General features: G+C 51.7%; 1 protein-coding gene across 5 annotated transcripts in view; it reads right to left on the bottom strand.

The window, feature by feature from the left end:
* ZNF385C (zinc finger protein 385C) overlaps window positions 1–15,912 on the bottom strand; it is a 194,551-nt gene that overhangs the window by 12,670 nt on the left and 165,969 nt on the right. For 4 of the 5 annotated variants that reach the window (XM_074940636.1, XM_074940635.1, XM_074940637.1 and 1 more), the window contains 2 exons: window positions 11,219–11,329; window positions 1,671–1,830 (listed from right to left, as the gene is read on the bottom strand). In XM_074940636.1, the coding sequence (XP_074796737.1) occupies window positions 1,671–1,830; window positions 11,219–11,329 (271 nt within the window). The remainder of the gene's footprint in view (window positions 1–1,670; window positions 1,831–11,218; window positions 11,330–15,912) is intronic. The other variant, XM_074940638.1, reaches the window with a different exon arrangement.

Here is a 15,912-nt window from a genome sequence, read left to right on the forward strand (position 1 = left end):
CAACGGGATTTAAGTGCTTCACTGAGAGGGGATTCTTTGTTGAATCGGGGCCTAAACTGACGTAGTGACAAAGGCAGCAGCGTTTACAGACAGGGGCCTGCAGCCTAGAGAGACTCGCCTGGCATCACACAGGAGCCAGGAACTGAACCCACATCATCAGAGTCCAAACCAGTGCCTTCATCTCGAGTCCAGCCTTTGTCTCCAACAGACGATTAGCTCTAGTTGACCACTGTCTTGTACTCCCATCACCTTCCCTGTTCCCACCCTCCACCTGCATCTTCTCCCTGTTCGGACTCTGGGGCACGTACTGTCTCTTTCTTCACATCTGTACTGCATCTGGCACCACGGGACCTGATCCTGAGCTGGGTGCTACCATGAACAACAACATTGGTGTAAGCACCTGGGGGCCACAGTACACGGAGCCCAGCTGGGCTGTTTCTACTGCTCCAATTCATGGACAGGAAAGCGATCTCGACCCTCAGGCACCAGGAGGGAAGAAAGTGCCACTTGCTCTGGCCATCCCTGCAGTGGGTGCATTTATGACCTGGAGTTTATTGCATTACTAATCAGGACCCTCTTTAGCCTGATTAGCCCCTAACAATCAATGGCTGCCCAGAGTGAGGCCACTGTAAATAACTGGCACCAGTTCAGGGCTTAATCAGCCCTTTCTGATGTCTGAGGAAGGCCAGGTAATTAACAATAGAGTTGTCAGTTATGACGACAGACCCCTCCTTTTAAAGGCTGATCTGGGCCTTTCCCCCTTTGTCTGCTCATTTGCAACCCTTATTCTCACCCTTCCGGCTGAGATGGGGGAGGGATGAGTGAAATGTGTGTGACACACCCGCTAGTGGGGAACACTGTCTGGAGCCGGCCCCGGCCTACTGCAGTAGAGATTGTGGTATATATCGCCAGGCCACCAGCTGGGGGATAATTAGCGCTGCGAGTGGGGAGCGTTTGGGCTTAGGGTGATTCTACACTGCAGCTGGAGGTGTCACTTCTGGAGTGGACAGATGTACACACGCTAGATCCAGCTAGTGCACTGAAAACAGCTGGGCTGGCTGCCCGAACACAGACCCAGAGCCTTGGACAGGCTGGTACTTGGGGGGCTAGCTTGTGCCCCCATGGCTACCCTGCTACATTTAGCACACTAGAGTCATGGCTAGCAGACATAGGGCTACCCGGGCTCACAGTCACACCCCCAGCAGCAGTGTAGATGGCCCCACATGTGCCCCCAAGGGGCAGGCCGGGACACAGACACCAGTGGACCGGGAGCCAGACTGCTGTCCCAGCTCCCCACATACAGGGGTCACAGCTAATGACCCAGGCAAACCAGTCACCGAGCAATGAGGAGCCCTGCAGCCTGTTCCCAACCCTGCTGGCCTCCTGCTTGCTCATGGTGCTGTCAGTTGCCAGGCAGATGTCGTTTCTGACCCGTGCCAGCATGACGTTAATTGATATCTGGAGAGCAGCGCAGCTCCTTAGCGAGCTACGTGAAGAGTATCATGCTGCTGTTCATCCCAGGGGAATTAGTACTGCAGGGGATGGCACAGACTCGGCCACCTCCTACTCCCTAAGAGCAACTGTTTGGTACAAGCTGACGGCCGAGAGCCAGGGGTGCAGGAAATCCCCTTTCTGGTGTCCGGGGCCAGGGAGGGCGGCTATGGCCATACCTGTGCTGTGGGGATCCCCGCTGACGTCCAGGGTGGCAGGGAAGTCTGCTGGGATGTCCCGGCTGGTGGCCACTGCTGTTTTCTGTTTGTTCTTCACAGCTTCTATGGCTTTGAGTCTCCGGGCGTGTTTGTGGCCTTTGTAATGCGCCTCCGCCTGGTTCTAGGAAAGGAAACAGGGAGAGGTCAAGTCAGAGCACACGCAATGCTGCAACAGTGAACAAAGGCACAGACAGACAGACAGACAGGGCTGGGGAGGAGGGGGATGAAGGAAAGGAAAGGCTGTTCTGAGACCAACAGCAAGGATTCCTTGTTCTTCTGCAGCTCAGGAGCCTTAACGTGCTTTGCAAACGTCTAATTAGAGCCATTTTATCTCTGTAGGTAGGTGAGCCTCTGTCTAATTAGAAGTTTGTTAGGGGAGAGAAAAGAACAGCAAAGAGAAAAAATGCAACCTCGGTCTCTGGTGCAGTCTCTCTTCTGGAGAAACCCAGGCCCAGCGCCGCTCTGATCAGCCACTCCAAGACCTGGCAAACTCGTACCAGCATCAGGCTGTCTAAGGCATTGCATTTAGCTGCCTCTCCCTGGTCACAGGTTTACACCAGTGTCGGCCGGCGAAGCCAGACTCTCATGAGACAGAAGGAAAAAGGAGAGGGAGATGAAAGAGTAGCATAAAGTAGGGAAGGAAAAGGCCACACGGGGGTGTGGGTTAGGGTTTCTCTCCTGGTGATTAGCTGGGGAACAGCTAATTGCAGAGGCAAACGAGTGCTCCTAGAACCTTCCCTCTTGTATTTATTTGCCAGTAGCACTGGGAGGCCCCAGCTGAGACTGGGCCACTTTGTGCGAAGTGCAGCTCAGACCCCCTGTGTGGGGCAGGCCCCGCAATGAAGAGTTTACAGTCCCGGCCCCAGACTCAGAACAGCATCCAAGTCAACGGGATTTAAGGAGTACTTGTGGCACCTTAGAGACTAACCAATTTATTTGAGCATAAGCTTTCGTGAGCTACAGCTCACTTCATCGGATGCATACTGTGGAAACTGCGGAAGACTTCCGCAGTTTCCACAGTATGCATCCGATGAAGTGAGCTGTAGCTCACGAAAGCTTATGCTCAAATAAATTGGTTAGTTTCTAAGGTGCCACAAGTACTCCTTTTCTTTTTGCGAATACAGACTAACACGGCTGCTCCTCTGAAACGGGATTTAAGTGCTTCACTGAGTGGGGATTCTTTGTTGAATCAGGGCCTAAACCGACGTAGTGACGAAGCATCTGTGGCTGAGTGCGGGCTGCCCAGCGGGACTTATGGGAAGGCAGCTGGGCATGTCCGTCTACCTTTAGGCGGCCCAGGTGCACTGGACCCCGCTCCCTCTTCAAGGGGCCAGTCACCATGTGATAAAGTGATCCTCTTTCTCCAGTCCCATGCCTCATTTGCATAGATACACAGAGTTGAAGACCACAAGGAACCACTGCGATGGGCTGGTTTGGCCTCCTGCACATCACAGGCCATTACATTTCACCCAGTTCCCCCTGCACTGAACCCAATAACTTGTATTTGACTAAAGCATCTGTCAGAAAGGTGCCAGTCTGGATCTGCAGACCCCCGGAGACAGGGAACTCACCACTGCGGGGACCTTGTTCCAACTGGTTAAAAGATGGTGCCTAATTCCTAACTGGAATTTGTCTGGCTCCAGCTCCCAGCCTGTGGTCTGGTCTGCCTTTCTTGGCTAGACTCAAGAGCTCTGTAGAACCTGGCGTTTGCTCCCGGGAAGCTCCTTACACACTGATCCAGTCACCTCTCAATCTGCATATGCTAAACAGATTGAGCACCTGGCTTTTATCCATTGAGCTGCTCCTCATGGGGGCTCAGGAGGAAGGGGAGCTGGCTGCTGGTGCAGTGCAGCTTAGATCGAGCATCTCTCCAAACCTCAGGCTCTGGACAGTCCCTCAGGATACCTAACCCGCTCCAGATGAGCCCAGCCCAGTGCCCCCCGCCCGGGCGGGCTCCCTCTGCCCCTGGGGGTGGTGTCTGTGCTCGGGGAGAGTCCATTAACCCACGGCTGGATCCTGTGCTGGCCGTAATATCTCCACCCAGCCCGGCCTCAGCTTCCACTCCGATCCTCCCACTCCGGCCAGGTTCCCGGGACGGGCCAGCCTGTTTGGGGGCTGGCGGTTTGAGGCGCAGCCCAGAGGCAAGTGGATTTCAAGGGACCCCCATGGAGCTCTGGGTTTCTGGATGAGCCCATGGTGTAAACCTGAAACCCAAAGCAAGTCTCGGGAGGCATGGGGGGAGGGGATTTCCTATGGAGCACTATGACATAGAACTGCAGAGAGGACGGGGACACACACAGCATGGTCTAGGGGCAGGGCACTGGGCTCTATTCACAGCTCTGTCCCTGACCCCGACCTGCTGTGTGACTCTTCCCCTAGCTGTGTTGCTGTTTCCCCGCCCAACCACCCTTGTGTCTGGCTTGTCAATTTAGACCCTGAGCTCTTTGGGGCAGGAGTCTTCAGGTGCTACCATGATACAAACCAGTGAATAAATAACACCAGCCGACTCAGCCCTGCCCAGTCCGACCCAAACGGAGCCCAGGGGCAGAGCCAGCCGCCTGGGATGGACATAGGCATGAGTGACTACAGGTGGAGAAGGAGGATCTGTTACATCTGCGGGTGCCGACCAGCATCTGCTGCCAGAAGAACACGGTGCCCTGAAATCATTTGGCCTCCCCAGGGCCAGAGACCTCCACCAAGGTGAGATTTTCGGGGGGAGTGTGTTGCAGAGCTCTGGTTTCAGCCTTTCATTGAATTGCTTTGCATACAAATCGATCCAAGCCGAGGTATCATTTTGCTTCAACATCGCCACATTGCAAGGCTGAGATAAGGGCCCTTTGCTGATTAAATGAGCCAAGTCACTTTCAAAAGAAGCTTTCAGGCAAAATGTCTGACTTCAGAAACACACAATAAATTTCCTGCTGTTAGGAAAAAAACATTTGCGGGTAGGACACATCTCCCATTGTAACCTAACAGGCCTCTAACATGCAATTTCCATTCACCGTCTTCTTTCTCCCGGTGAACATTGAATAATGAAGTGCACAGCGGTGGGCGCATGCCTGCACGGCCCTGATAAAAACGTACACAAAAGATAATAGCCCCAAACATTTGTGTCCTTAGCAGTTGGGGACAAGACAGTGTTGTCACCAAAAGCAACCACAATTTAGCAATTTATGGAAACTAAATCCCAAAAGAATCAAGACACTGTAGCAGAGCAGGGCAGATTAAGTTGCCTGGCAATTCTGGAGGCCAATTTAGGCTGCTAGAACTTACTAGGTAGAACCAGACCCTCCAAACCCCCCTTTAAGGAGAGAGAAATGAGGGTGTCCGAATTCAGAATCGATGGCAGGATACGTGGATGAAAACCCACCAGGCTCACACCAGGAAGCAAATACGAAGATGCTCCATCAGGTAACGGAATTTGGTCAGGGCTGAGTTGGAGTTTAACTAGGGCTCCCAGCGCTTTGCCATCCTGTGCAGAAATCGAACCAGCGTTACAGCGTAAACTGCGAGGTGATTTCACTCCAGACGTGGCCTTGGCGAGAAGGGGCGGGAAGGGCAGGAGAGTACGCGTGTGAGCGGCAGACAGCCCAGGTGTGAAAGAAACGAGTGGGAGACAGAACAAGTGCCAGGACAGCAGTGCCGGAGAGACAAGAAGCATGTGCGCACGTGAGATGCGCGTGAGCATTTGGGATAGTGAGACAGAAAGATAGTGGGCGTGAGTGTGTACGAGTGAGACAGCACAAGCGTTTGTTGTGTGAGTGCATCTGGGGCTAACAGGCTGACCCTGCATTAGCCACTAGAATGTGCCCTGCGAGTTACACGGCAGCAGATTCCTGCATGTTCCCAGTTACTCGGTGATGAGGCCGTCTGAGGACACAGACAAGTTGAACTGGGACTCTGTTCTGAGCCAGCCTCCTGCAGGGTTTGTGGCTGGGGGCTGCACTTCTCCTCTGGAAGAGGCGGAGCTGTGCAGGTTCCCAGGCTAGCAGGGACTATCCACATCCTTGTGTCTGTGTGGCCTGTTCCAGCGGCTGATCGCTGAGCTGAGTGCATCAAACTCCTCCTCAGAAATGCGCCAGGAAAGCTACCGACTGGCCTCGTTCTCTGCCTTGGGGTCATCTGCAGCAAAGCACAAGGAGGCGTGGAAGGACTGGCGTTTTCTTAGCGATCTCCCTTTGTCACACTAGCTCTGGGGTGTTGCGTTTCATGATGCCCAAATCCTTTCGGGGTCTATGCTGCTCCCCTCCCTCACACTGACTATGGGACTAATCGTGGAGCAAGGCACCATGCAGTGAGAGCCAGGGGGTCAGATTCGCGGCCTTTACAGCAGGGAGGGTGGTCTAGTGAACAGGACACCAGAGGCGTGATCCATCAGGCTCTCCCAGCCTATGGGGATGAGGGGCTACCAAAGTGCTGAGACAGAAAGTCTGCCATTCATTTTGGGAGTCGCTGGGCTTCCCTGCATGTAACACACTAGATGGAGGATCTGGTGATTTCTTGGTGACAAATCACCTCTTTCTGCAATTAACTTGCTTCCCCTGCCCTCCAACAATCACCTTGTCTCCTGGCACCACGAGGCCCTGCCCAAACGCTGTGGAACCATCATGGCTTTCAATAAAGCCAAGAAACAGGGGTTTCCCCTGTAGCCTCCTGCCCTGTTCCTCCGTTTGGAGAAGGGAAGGAGCAAGCGTGCTAGCACAGTTACTGAGCCTCAACTAGCAGGAGCAGAGTATAAAGAGGCTAATTGCTCTCTCTGTAGGCGCAGGAGCCATGTGGCCGCTCATTAACCCACTTCGGGTGCTGGCCAGAGGCTCAATTCTCCAGCCACACCGGCAGGGAGATTACTATGGTGTACCCCTGCCTTTGCAACCAGCAAATCAATATCTGTTTGGTCGGGTGCTTGTCATGCGTGAGATCTAAATATTGCACGGGGGGAGGAGACACTGGTATGGGTCGGCAGAGGGGACGCTTAGCTTTCGAGCACATAGGCTGCAGTTAGAGTTTGACAGATGCTTTTTAAAATAAATAGAGTTTTGTTTGCAGAGTTTAGGAGATTAACCTGGCTTTGAAGGGCTTGTCTACAGGGGACGGGTACAGTTACACTGATGTAGCTACCCCGGTTTCACTCCCCACAAGGGATATGCTTATCCCAGAACAACTGTGTCTTTTTCTCAGTTTACCTCAAACCCCTTCCCAAGCCATGTAAACTAAGCCGGACAAAGGCCCTTACACCGGACTAAGAGCATCCACATGGGGGGTTAAACCAGTCCGACTCCAGTTCCCACTGTGACGTTGCACTCCGTATGTTTTATGGAAATATGCTGATGACTGTGAATATGATGCAACTGGAATATGCTTTATGCAAAGGGTCTCTTGGAAGGTCTCATTACAAAGCTTGTGATCTACAGAGTGTGGTCACCCCATTTGTTTGCACGTGTTATTACTAGGTCTGGAGTCAGGAGAATAAGAGACAAATGTGTACCACTGAGGTAAACCTATTAAGTGGAAGCCATTAAGGGTGCGTCAGAATCAGTGACCTGTACACGGTTTTGTTTACTTGCAAACCTTCCTGGGTATGTGTGGGCCAGCCCAGGGAGAATGGAGGCTGGGGTCTTGCAGGACATGTGACCATGTCACCTGATACTGGAATCCATCTTAAACCTGGTGCTTTTCCCTTTAGAAGGAGGGGTGGGGACCCAAAGACAAAAGATTCCCGCTTTGTGCCAAAGCTATAAAAAGGGGTGGAGCAGGACAAAGAGGCTTCCAGTCATGAGAAAGCCCCTGCTTACCACCTGAGATGTCTGCTGGAACTAACAAGGACCGTACCGGGGAAAGGATTGGGCCCAGACTAGGAAGGAGTCTAGTCTGTGAAAGAAGCTTATTGGAACATCTCTGAGGGTGAGATTTACCTGTATTCAGTTTCTTAATATATTAGGCTTAGACTTGCGTGTTTTGTTTTATTTTGCTTCGTGACTTACTTTGTTCTGTTTGTTATTACTTGGAACCACTTAAATCCTACTTTTTACACTTAATAAAATCACTTTTGTTTATTAGTAAAGCCAGAGTAAGTGATTAATACTTGGGGGAGCAAACAGCTGTGCATATCTCTCTATCAGTGTTAGAGAGAGCAGACGACTTATGAGTTTACCCTGTACTAGCTTCATACAGAGTAAAACGGATTTATTTGGGGTTTGGATCTGGGTGTCTGGGTGCTGGAGAGAGTAACCTGCTGAGCGGTTTTCACTGAAAGCCTGCAGGTGATCACTTCAGCAAACAGGGAGCAGGGGAAAGGCCCACAGGAGCGGGGGCAGATGGGGAGCTGCTGAAGGAAGGGAAATGCAGAAGGAAGAACAGAGCAGACTTATAGAGACAGGTAAGAGGGAGAAACCGGAAAAAGGAGGATGGGGAAGGAGGAGAAACGAATGGCAGCACAACAGTGGCCTGCAACCACCCAGGTGCCCTTGGTGAATGACGCCCAGCGTCAAGCGCACAAAAATCACGAGATTGGGTTAAAGATCATGAGATTCGAAAAGATGATAAACACCAGGTCCTGATTCTTTGCCTTCTGGGTTTTGCACAGCCTAGGGTTCTAGTTCCAAGATGAAATTTTCCCATAATCCTCTAATTCCAGGCGCTAAAATACCACATATTGCAAGACTCCTGATAAATCCGCCAGGGTTGGCAACATGGTCTGAATGGGACAACGCCATGATTCCTGCCAGGTTAATTACTCCCTCAGGGCCATATTCTATCCCTTGACCTCTGTGCAAGGCTCCTATCAACACCCTGGAGACTGCGCCGAGGAGCGTGGAGCCCATCCGGGGCCCAGAATGACACACTGGGATTCGGCCCTCTGTGCACAACGACCGTTTCAACCCTGAGCCAGAGCAAAGAGATTCGACTGGAATGAGAGTTGAGAGCTGGGCCGGTGCCACGGTCAGTCACCTCTTCATGGAAGGTTGCAGAGCAGATCTCAGCTGGCCATAGACAGTAAGGCGGGATCTAGTCTGGCCTCCCACGTGTCCCAGAGCAGAGAACCTCACCTCTGTCTGCTGGGGATCCACCCAACTTCTGCAGCATCTGATCTGACTGAGAATTTCCTTTTAAACTTCTAATCAGCTCCCCCCACAAGAGATCGGCTGGGTACAATTCATTACTGCAGGGGACGAATGAACGTGACCTTCCTCCCCTTGACAAGATGTTTGATTGATTTGGAAGAAAAGGCTAAAAAAAACCCCAAGCAACCCATCCAGCACATCAGAGCTCTGCAGAGCCAGGGCGGCAAAGATTACATTCAGCTCCCGAGGAACACATACGAACTGCACGGGCTGATAAAGCAGCTTAAGCGTGCAAGCCAAGAAGCGAGGCAGCCGGAGCGGACCTGAGCGAAATGAAGAGCAGCGGAAAGACAAAGGAACAGACGTGGCAGCTCCACTGTACAGAGAGGGAGGGCGCAGCTGCCAGTCGGCCTCATGGAGCTGCACGGGGTGAAAGAACCAGAAGGGGGCAGGGTGCGGTGCCGAGCAACTTGGAGGGCAGCAGAGAGGGGTAAATCCACCTGCAGCACCACGTGTGCAGGGTATGTGCAAGCTGCATCCGTGCCTTGGAACGCAGCTGTGAAAATGAGACCTCTGACGGCACCGCATATCAGAGAGGGGGCAGCGGAAAGGGAGAGAGGCTGGCTTTACAACTTGCTGCCCTTCCATAATAATAAATAATTAGCTTCTTTCATCAGTGGATCTCCAAGCTCTGTAAAGGAGGGCAGCATCACTGTCTCAATTTTATAGATGGGGAAACCGAGGCACAAAGGGATGCAGTGACTTACCCAAGATCACCCAGCGGGCCTGTGCCAGAGCTGGGAATAGAACTCAGGTCTCCCATGTCTCAGTCCTCTGCTCAAACCACTAGGCAACACTTCCTCCCATTAAAGCTAGGGAAGCCATCGAATGCTGCAGGGCTTTCCCGCTGCAGGGGGCTGGCTGTGATGAGACATACCCGAGGCCGAACCTGCCCTTCCCAGGGTGGACGGGGGGCATGACGCAAAGACAAGGTCATGATGACCAACCCTATTTTGGGAGGAACTCCTGGACCGATCTCCCTTGTGGTGCAGGGGACTTAACCCAGGCCAGTTTCCATGCTACAGGGCAAATTCACCCAAGCTATAAATGGGAGCGACTCCTCTGCAAGCGCGTTCACAGTTTGTAATTGTATCTAAAACTATGTGTGTGGGGTTAAGTAATCCAGACATGCCTTTGCTTGGTGCGCTGGGGAGCAGGGGGCTGGCCCAGCGGGGAGTTAAGCACTGGAGTTCTGACAACGTTCCCAGCCTGTTCAGAGAGCTCTGCTGGGCCTTGTCTCGACTAGCAAACTTGAACCGGTTTGATGAAATGGGTTTAAAACTCAATTAGTCAAATCAGTGCAAACGCCTAATGCAGATGCACTTCAATTTGTTTAACTCTGTGGTGATCTGGCTTGTGTCAGATGCCCGCAAAATCAATATGAGCACAGGGGAAAGTGGTTTATATGTATGTACATTAGGCTGGGCTTTGCCCCAATGTCACTAGATCCGTTTTTAAATTGATTTCATGAAACCGGTGCATGTCAAGAGCTCCTCCATTTGCTGTTCCTCAGTGTGTGAAACCCACCCACAAGGGCCAGCTGCTGACCTAAGCACGACAGGGCCTCTGCTGTATTTGTCTAGTATAGACAAGGCCTTAGCCTTAGGGGACTGGCCTAGGCATCAGGACATTTCTTTGTTCCAACTCCCTTTGAAAGACAAGAGAAATCCCCTGGGGCTTCCCTATGTCCTGAGGAACACCCCCCATCACCTCTCTGCCTTCTGCTTTCTTTCTGGATGATCTACTCTCAACGGTGCAAAGGAAGCAGAAACCTTCTGCAAGGTCGGACTGGAAATACCCCCTGCAGGTATAGACAGCAGAGCTGGCTCCTCCCTATCTAGATACTCAGCTGACCCACATCGTCATACCTCAGGCAAGCACTCACCATCACTAATGGGTTTTATCCCCCCAGCACCCTCTGGGAGATCAGGGCATATTATCCCCATTTCACGGATTGGGAACTGAGGCACAAAGTAGAGGAGGAGACTTGCCCAAGGTCACATGGGGATTCTGTGGCAGAGCCAAGAACTGCAGCAAGGTCCCCAGAGTCCTGGTCCAGTGACCCGCCCACTAAATCGCCCTCCCTGAAGTCCCCGGCACAGTGGGCACCTCGGGGCAGGCAGGGCGAGCGCAAAGAGGCCCAGCTGATGTTGGGGCAGCCATAGCCAGCTGCTGCTGCAGCAGCCGCCAGAGCTCCTGGGCTTGGACAGCTACAGCTCCGGACAGCCCCCTCCTCGGCTGTACCCCATGTAAGCTGCTGGCAATGGAGGGTCTGGCCCACTGTCCCATTTTGGGAAGGAGCGTGTTCCTTCCTTGTCTCGACCATCCGGCTGCTAAGCCCCCTCTCCCTCGGCACTGCCCGCCCCACCCCTTCCAGACACAGCTTACCGCGGAGTTGAATCGGAGGTGGCAGATGTTGCAAGAGATGAACTGCTTCTTCTTGAGCGGGGAGGGGACGCCAAAGGTGTGATTGATCACGGCCTTCTGCACGGGATCCATCTGGAAGGGGAGGGAGGGAGGGCACGTGGTTACTCGGTGCTTAATACTGTGCTTCGAATCCTTTCCTTCCTCGGCTACTGCTGACGGGCCCTGCCAACACCTACAGTATGCAGCTCCTGGCACGTGCTGTCCTCCAGGTGTTGTCCGGGCAGAATCCAGACTTGTCCCCAGCCCCCGATGTCCAACACACCATGAGGTTCTGCCCGGCAGCCCGAATGTTGTTACCTCTTATCATATTGTTACAGCAGGAGCCCCAAGAGGGCGCTGTTACACAGTCTTGCAAGATCTTTTTCTTCGCCTGCCAGCTGCGTGCAGCCTTAGAAGAAATGCTGCCTCGTTGTTCATTTTGCAATGTCAATTCATTCTTTCAGAGGAGCTGTAGCAAGCAGCAGGAGACTTTGGTCTCTGCCTCAGTCTCTCCAACTAGAGCCAATTCTTGCTCTTGGGGAACCGGGCCCTGGTGTTGGCCCAAGATTTCAGAGAGAGCGGCTGTGCCTGCATGCTGTTTGTGACCACCTCTGCTGAAGGACTAATGCACACGGTGTAAATAAAGCAAGTTACACTAAGAAAACGTGCAGACTTTGCATCACTGGTGTCTCTCCATCAGAAACCAACCTGCAGGGCCCCACGATCTGCACTTGCTCAGCAGAGGAGTGACAATATTTCCTCTCCCCCAGCCTCTGGAGCTTTCCTGCCTTCTCCTGGCTCTTGAGTAACTCGACCCCTTCCCCAGTACCAGGGAGAAATAATTCCTCTTTCTCATCATTTCACCCACAGATCTCAATGCCTTGAGAGCTGGGAATCATAACCCCCCTTTTACAGAGGGGGCAAACAGAAACACCAAGAATGAGTTTTCCTCACGGACACAGAGCAAGTTAGTAGCAGTGCCAGGAATAGAACCCAGGAGTCCTGGCACCTAGTCCCCCAGGCTAACTGTTCAGGGAGAGATCCAGGAAGCTCTCAGATTCTCCCTCCTCTCTGATCCCTTCTCCGTTCACAACAGATGTCAATGTCGTGGATGGCAAATTATCGGTTTTAATTTGAGGTCCCCAGCTGCCCTCCTCATCAGCCCAATGAAACAGGTGCATTGCCAGGTGACTTAGCTGGAACCTCAGCCACTGAAATAGGGTCTCAGTGTTTAGACCCAGAGGCGATAAAAACGAGTCGCCAGTCATTAACCCTTTGTTTGCTGTTAATCAGTGAATAAAATTCACCCCCATGCAAGGCCAGCAGAAGACCTAAGCACTACAGGGTTTACACAGCACCTGTATCTTGTGCTTTTCCCTCTGCACTGCAGCGAATCTCACCCTCGTGACAACACGTCACTCTCCTCACAATGAGGTGTCGTTGTGACATCCTACGAGATGCAGACCCACCGATTGGGGTGGAGCTCAGAACAAGGAACCCTGAAAATTCCCTGCTCTGATGCCTAGTCAGCTGCCCAGCCCACAGCTAACGTGTTCGCTGGGCCGCCAATTTTGGGAGCACTTTGACAGGTTGCTGCCATTGGGATCTAGGCTGAATTGCTCACATGCCAGGAACAATGTACAGGGAGGGGAATCCCCCCAGATGTGCTCTGGGCCAGCTCACAATCTCTCTGTGCTTCAGGTCCCTATCTGTAAAGTGGGGGTAGTGACCCTTCCCCCACCCCGTCTGACTTGTCTATTTAGCTCGTAAGTACTTTGGGGCAGGCACTGGCTCCCTCTACGGATAAGGAAAGCGCCTAGCACCAGCCAATCTCCATTGGGGCCTGCACTGTAAGAAGTCATTTACTTTTCATGCTGTATCCAACTATTATCACAATTATTCGGTAACATTTTTTTATTGGCCGAGGAATCCCCTCGCCCCGGTATTCCACAGGGCGCTTGCTCTGCACAGAACTGGAACAACTCCAGCTATTTGTAATGGGCTGTGTCTTTCTGAGACAATTCTTCAAAGGGCAGAGGTTCTGAGGTGAGGCAGGCGCACACAGACCAACGACAGCCCCCAGTGGGTCTGTCTCTCCCTGACGCTCAGCGTCATTTTATTCCTCAGCCGGCGTGGTAAACTTATTCGAAAGCCATAACTGTTTTAAGCAAAATGCAAAAGGGGGAAAAATAAGAATAATCTCTTTGTTGGAGTGACGCTGTAATCTATAATGCAAGGATTGTTCCGCTACCTGGAGGCATAGGAAGATTATCTTATCTGTGTCCTGCTGTCAGTGGAGCCTTGGGTTTTTAGGCGATCGTATTTCTCTGCAAAGCTATTTAGTCGCAGAGACAGGTGCATCAGTCTTCAGGGCACATGCCTGGACAACAGAGCCATTATCAAGACCCCAAATTCCATTCCAGGAGTGAACAGAATGGTAACATCGAGTGATTAATGAAGTGCCTGTTTGCGATGAAATTTTACTCACTTATCTGGAATATAAATGAAGAGGCATTTGGGTTGTGATGGGGGAACCAGAGGCCTCTAGCGATGACAAAGACGCGGCTCCACCTCTGACAACGAACATTGCCGTGCACTCACAGCAGCACCCCCACAGTGCAAACAAGGAGGAATCTCTCTCCTCCGTGCAGTGCTGCATCAAGGTGCTGTGTCCACGCTGTTCCCTTGCCGGAATGGCCCCCCAGCATTTTAACTGGTAGCTGCCGCTCTTCTGCATTTAAGGAGCTCATCCCCCATGTCTAGCACCTCAGGAGGGAACCAAGAACTGGAGATGTCAGGAGGAAGGTGGAATGGAATTTACAGATCTAAGAAGATGCCATGGATGGGAAGTTCAGGAAGGTAGCAGATATTTCTTGGGATTGGTGGTTCTAGGCAGCAGTGCCCATAATTAACTCAGGGAGGAAGGATGGGCTTGGGTTGAGGCATTGGACTGGGACTCCTGAGCTCTGAGTTCCCTGCCATTGATTAGGCAATTCACAGAACCTCTCTCTGCCCCAGTTCTTCAACTTGAAAAATGTAATAATCCTTCCACTGCCTGGTCCAGTAGGACTGCGAGCTCCTGAGGGCAGGGCCCGTCTCTCACAATGGGGCTGTGCGGCACCCAGCCACAGGGGGCCCTGATCTCGGTTGGAGGCTCTAGCTGCTATAATGAGAACCACAAATCACAGCCGAGGATTTCACAGACATTTAGGCGAGTCCCAGGAATGCGATGCACGCCCTGGAAAAATGTCGCACCCTCAGAGCCATATTTAGGTCGGCCCGACCCCTTCTGTAAAGGTGGCTGGGTCAGCAGAAGGATTCTCTAGCTACCTCGGAGAGGCGGATTCACTCCAGGGGTGGAAAAACCCCTTCTGTAGGAAAAGCCTGCGCTACACCGGCCCAGCCACAGAGACAGTGCTGAAGTGATGGAGTCGAGACATGGCCTCAAGATCTTCCACCAGTAGAAAAGGTTGGCTCCAAAAGCATGCATGTGCGAGCTCACAAGTGTGCCTGCTGGCCCTGCACTGGCTGGCGGAAAATGGGGAATATTTAAGAGTCTGTGAATGAAACAGATTCTTCCCTCCCATCACTTTAACATGCCCATATGAGAGTGTAGTGTCCAAGCCTCTGTTAGACACGGAACGGACCAAGACACAGTTCAGAGGTTGTTACTAGGGTGGCTGAAATATACCTAGTTTTTTGTGAAGTTTTTTGTGTTTTTCTTTAGAGAGAAGCAAAATATTGTTATTCCGGGGGAAGTTTTTTGCTGTCATATTCCATTTTTCCATTGAAACGTAACCCAAAATTTGTTGCTGTTGCTCTTCCCCCCCTTTCCACTCCTTTTTTCACTGGAAAAGCAGAAATACGGGAAAACTGAAAACAGGACACTGAATTTTTAAAATTCAGATCAAAATTTTTTGTTTCATTCTGATGAAAAATAGGAACATTTTGAACAAGCCAAGCATTTGCACAGAAAATTTTTGAACGTTCAAAATGCCATTGTTTGGAGGGGAAAAACACCACAACCTTTTAATGACAAAAGTTCAGCCAGCTGCAGGCATCACACATATGTCCTGCCATATGTATGCAAGGAGGGATGGTTTTGTGGTTAATGCTCCAAACTGGGCACCAGGACTCCTGGGTTCTATTCCCAGCTCTCCCACTGATCTGCTGCAAGTCACTTCCTCTATCTGTGCCTCAGTTTCCCCCACTGTAAAATGGGGATAGTGACACTGCCCTGCCTCAGAGAAGAGCTGAGCTGTGGAAATTCATCAATGCCTGATAGATACATGGAGACTTGGGGCCAGAAGGTGGGCAAATGATTATTATTTTTATTATAAAAGTACCAGATTTTGATGCCTGGTCAAGCTTTGGGCCAGACTCCCAGTGGGTTTAAATGGGCATTTTTCCATCGACTCCAACAGAGCTACACTCATTGGGACCAGCAGAGCAGCTGAGAGACAGGCTCTGCGGGCACTTGTTAAAGATTGTTCAACTATTTAAATCAGATGGATTAATAGCAAAGGGGGAAAAAATCCAACCCATGGGGAAAACAGATCTGATTGGCTCTTTATTACTACACTGAACCTTCTGAGGGGGCGGTGATGAGATGCAGGCTCCACACCACAGAGACAAAAGGGTACTAGACAATTTGGTATTTTAATGATCAAGGGTCC

The sequence above is a fragment of the Natator depressus genome, chromosome 27, assembly GCF_965152275.1.
Source record: "Natator depressus isolate rNatDep1 chromosome 27, rNatDep2.hap1, whole genome shotgun sequence".
Taxonomy (NCBI): Eukaryota; Metazoa; Chordata; order Testudines; family Cheloniidae; genus Natator; species Natator depressus.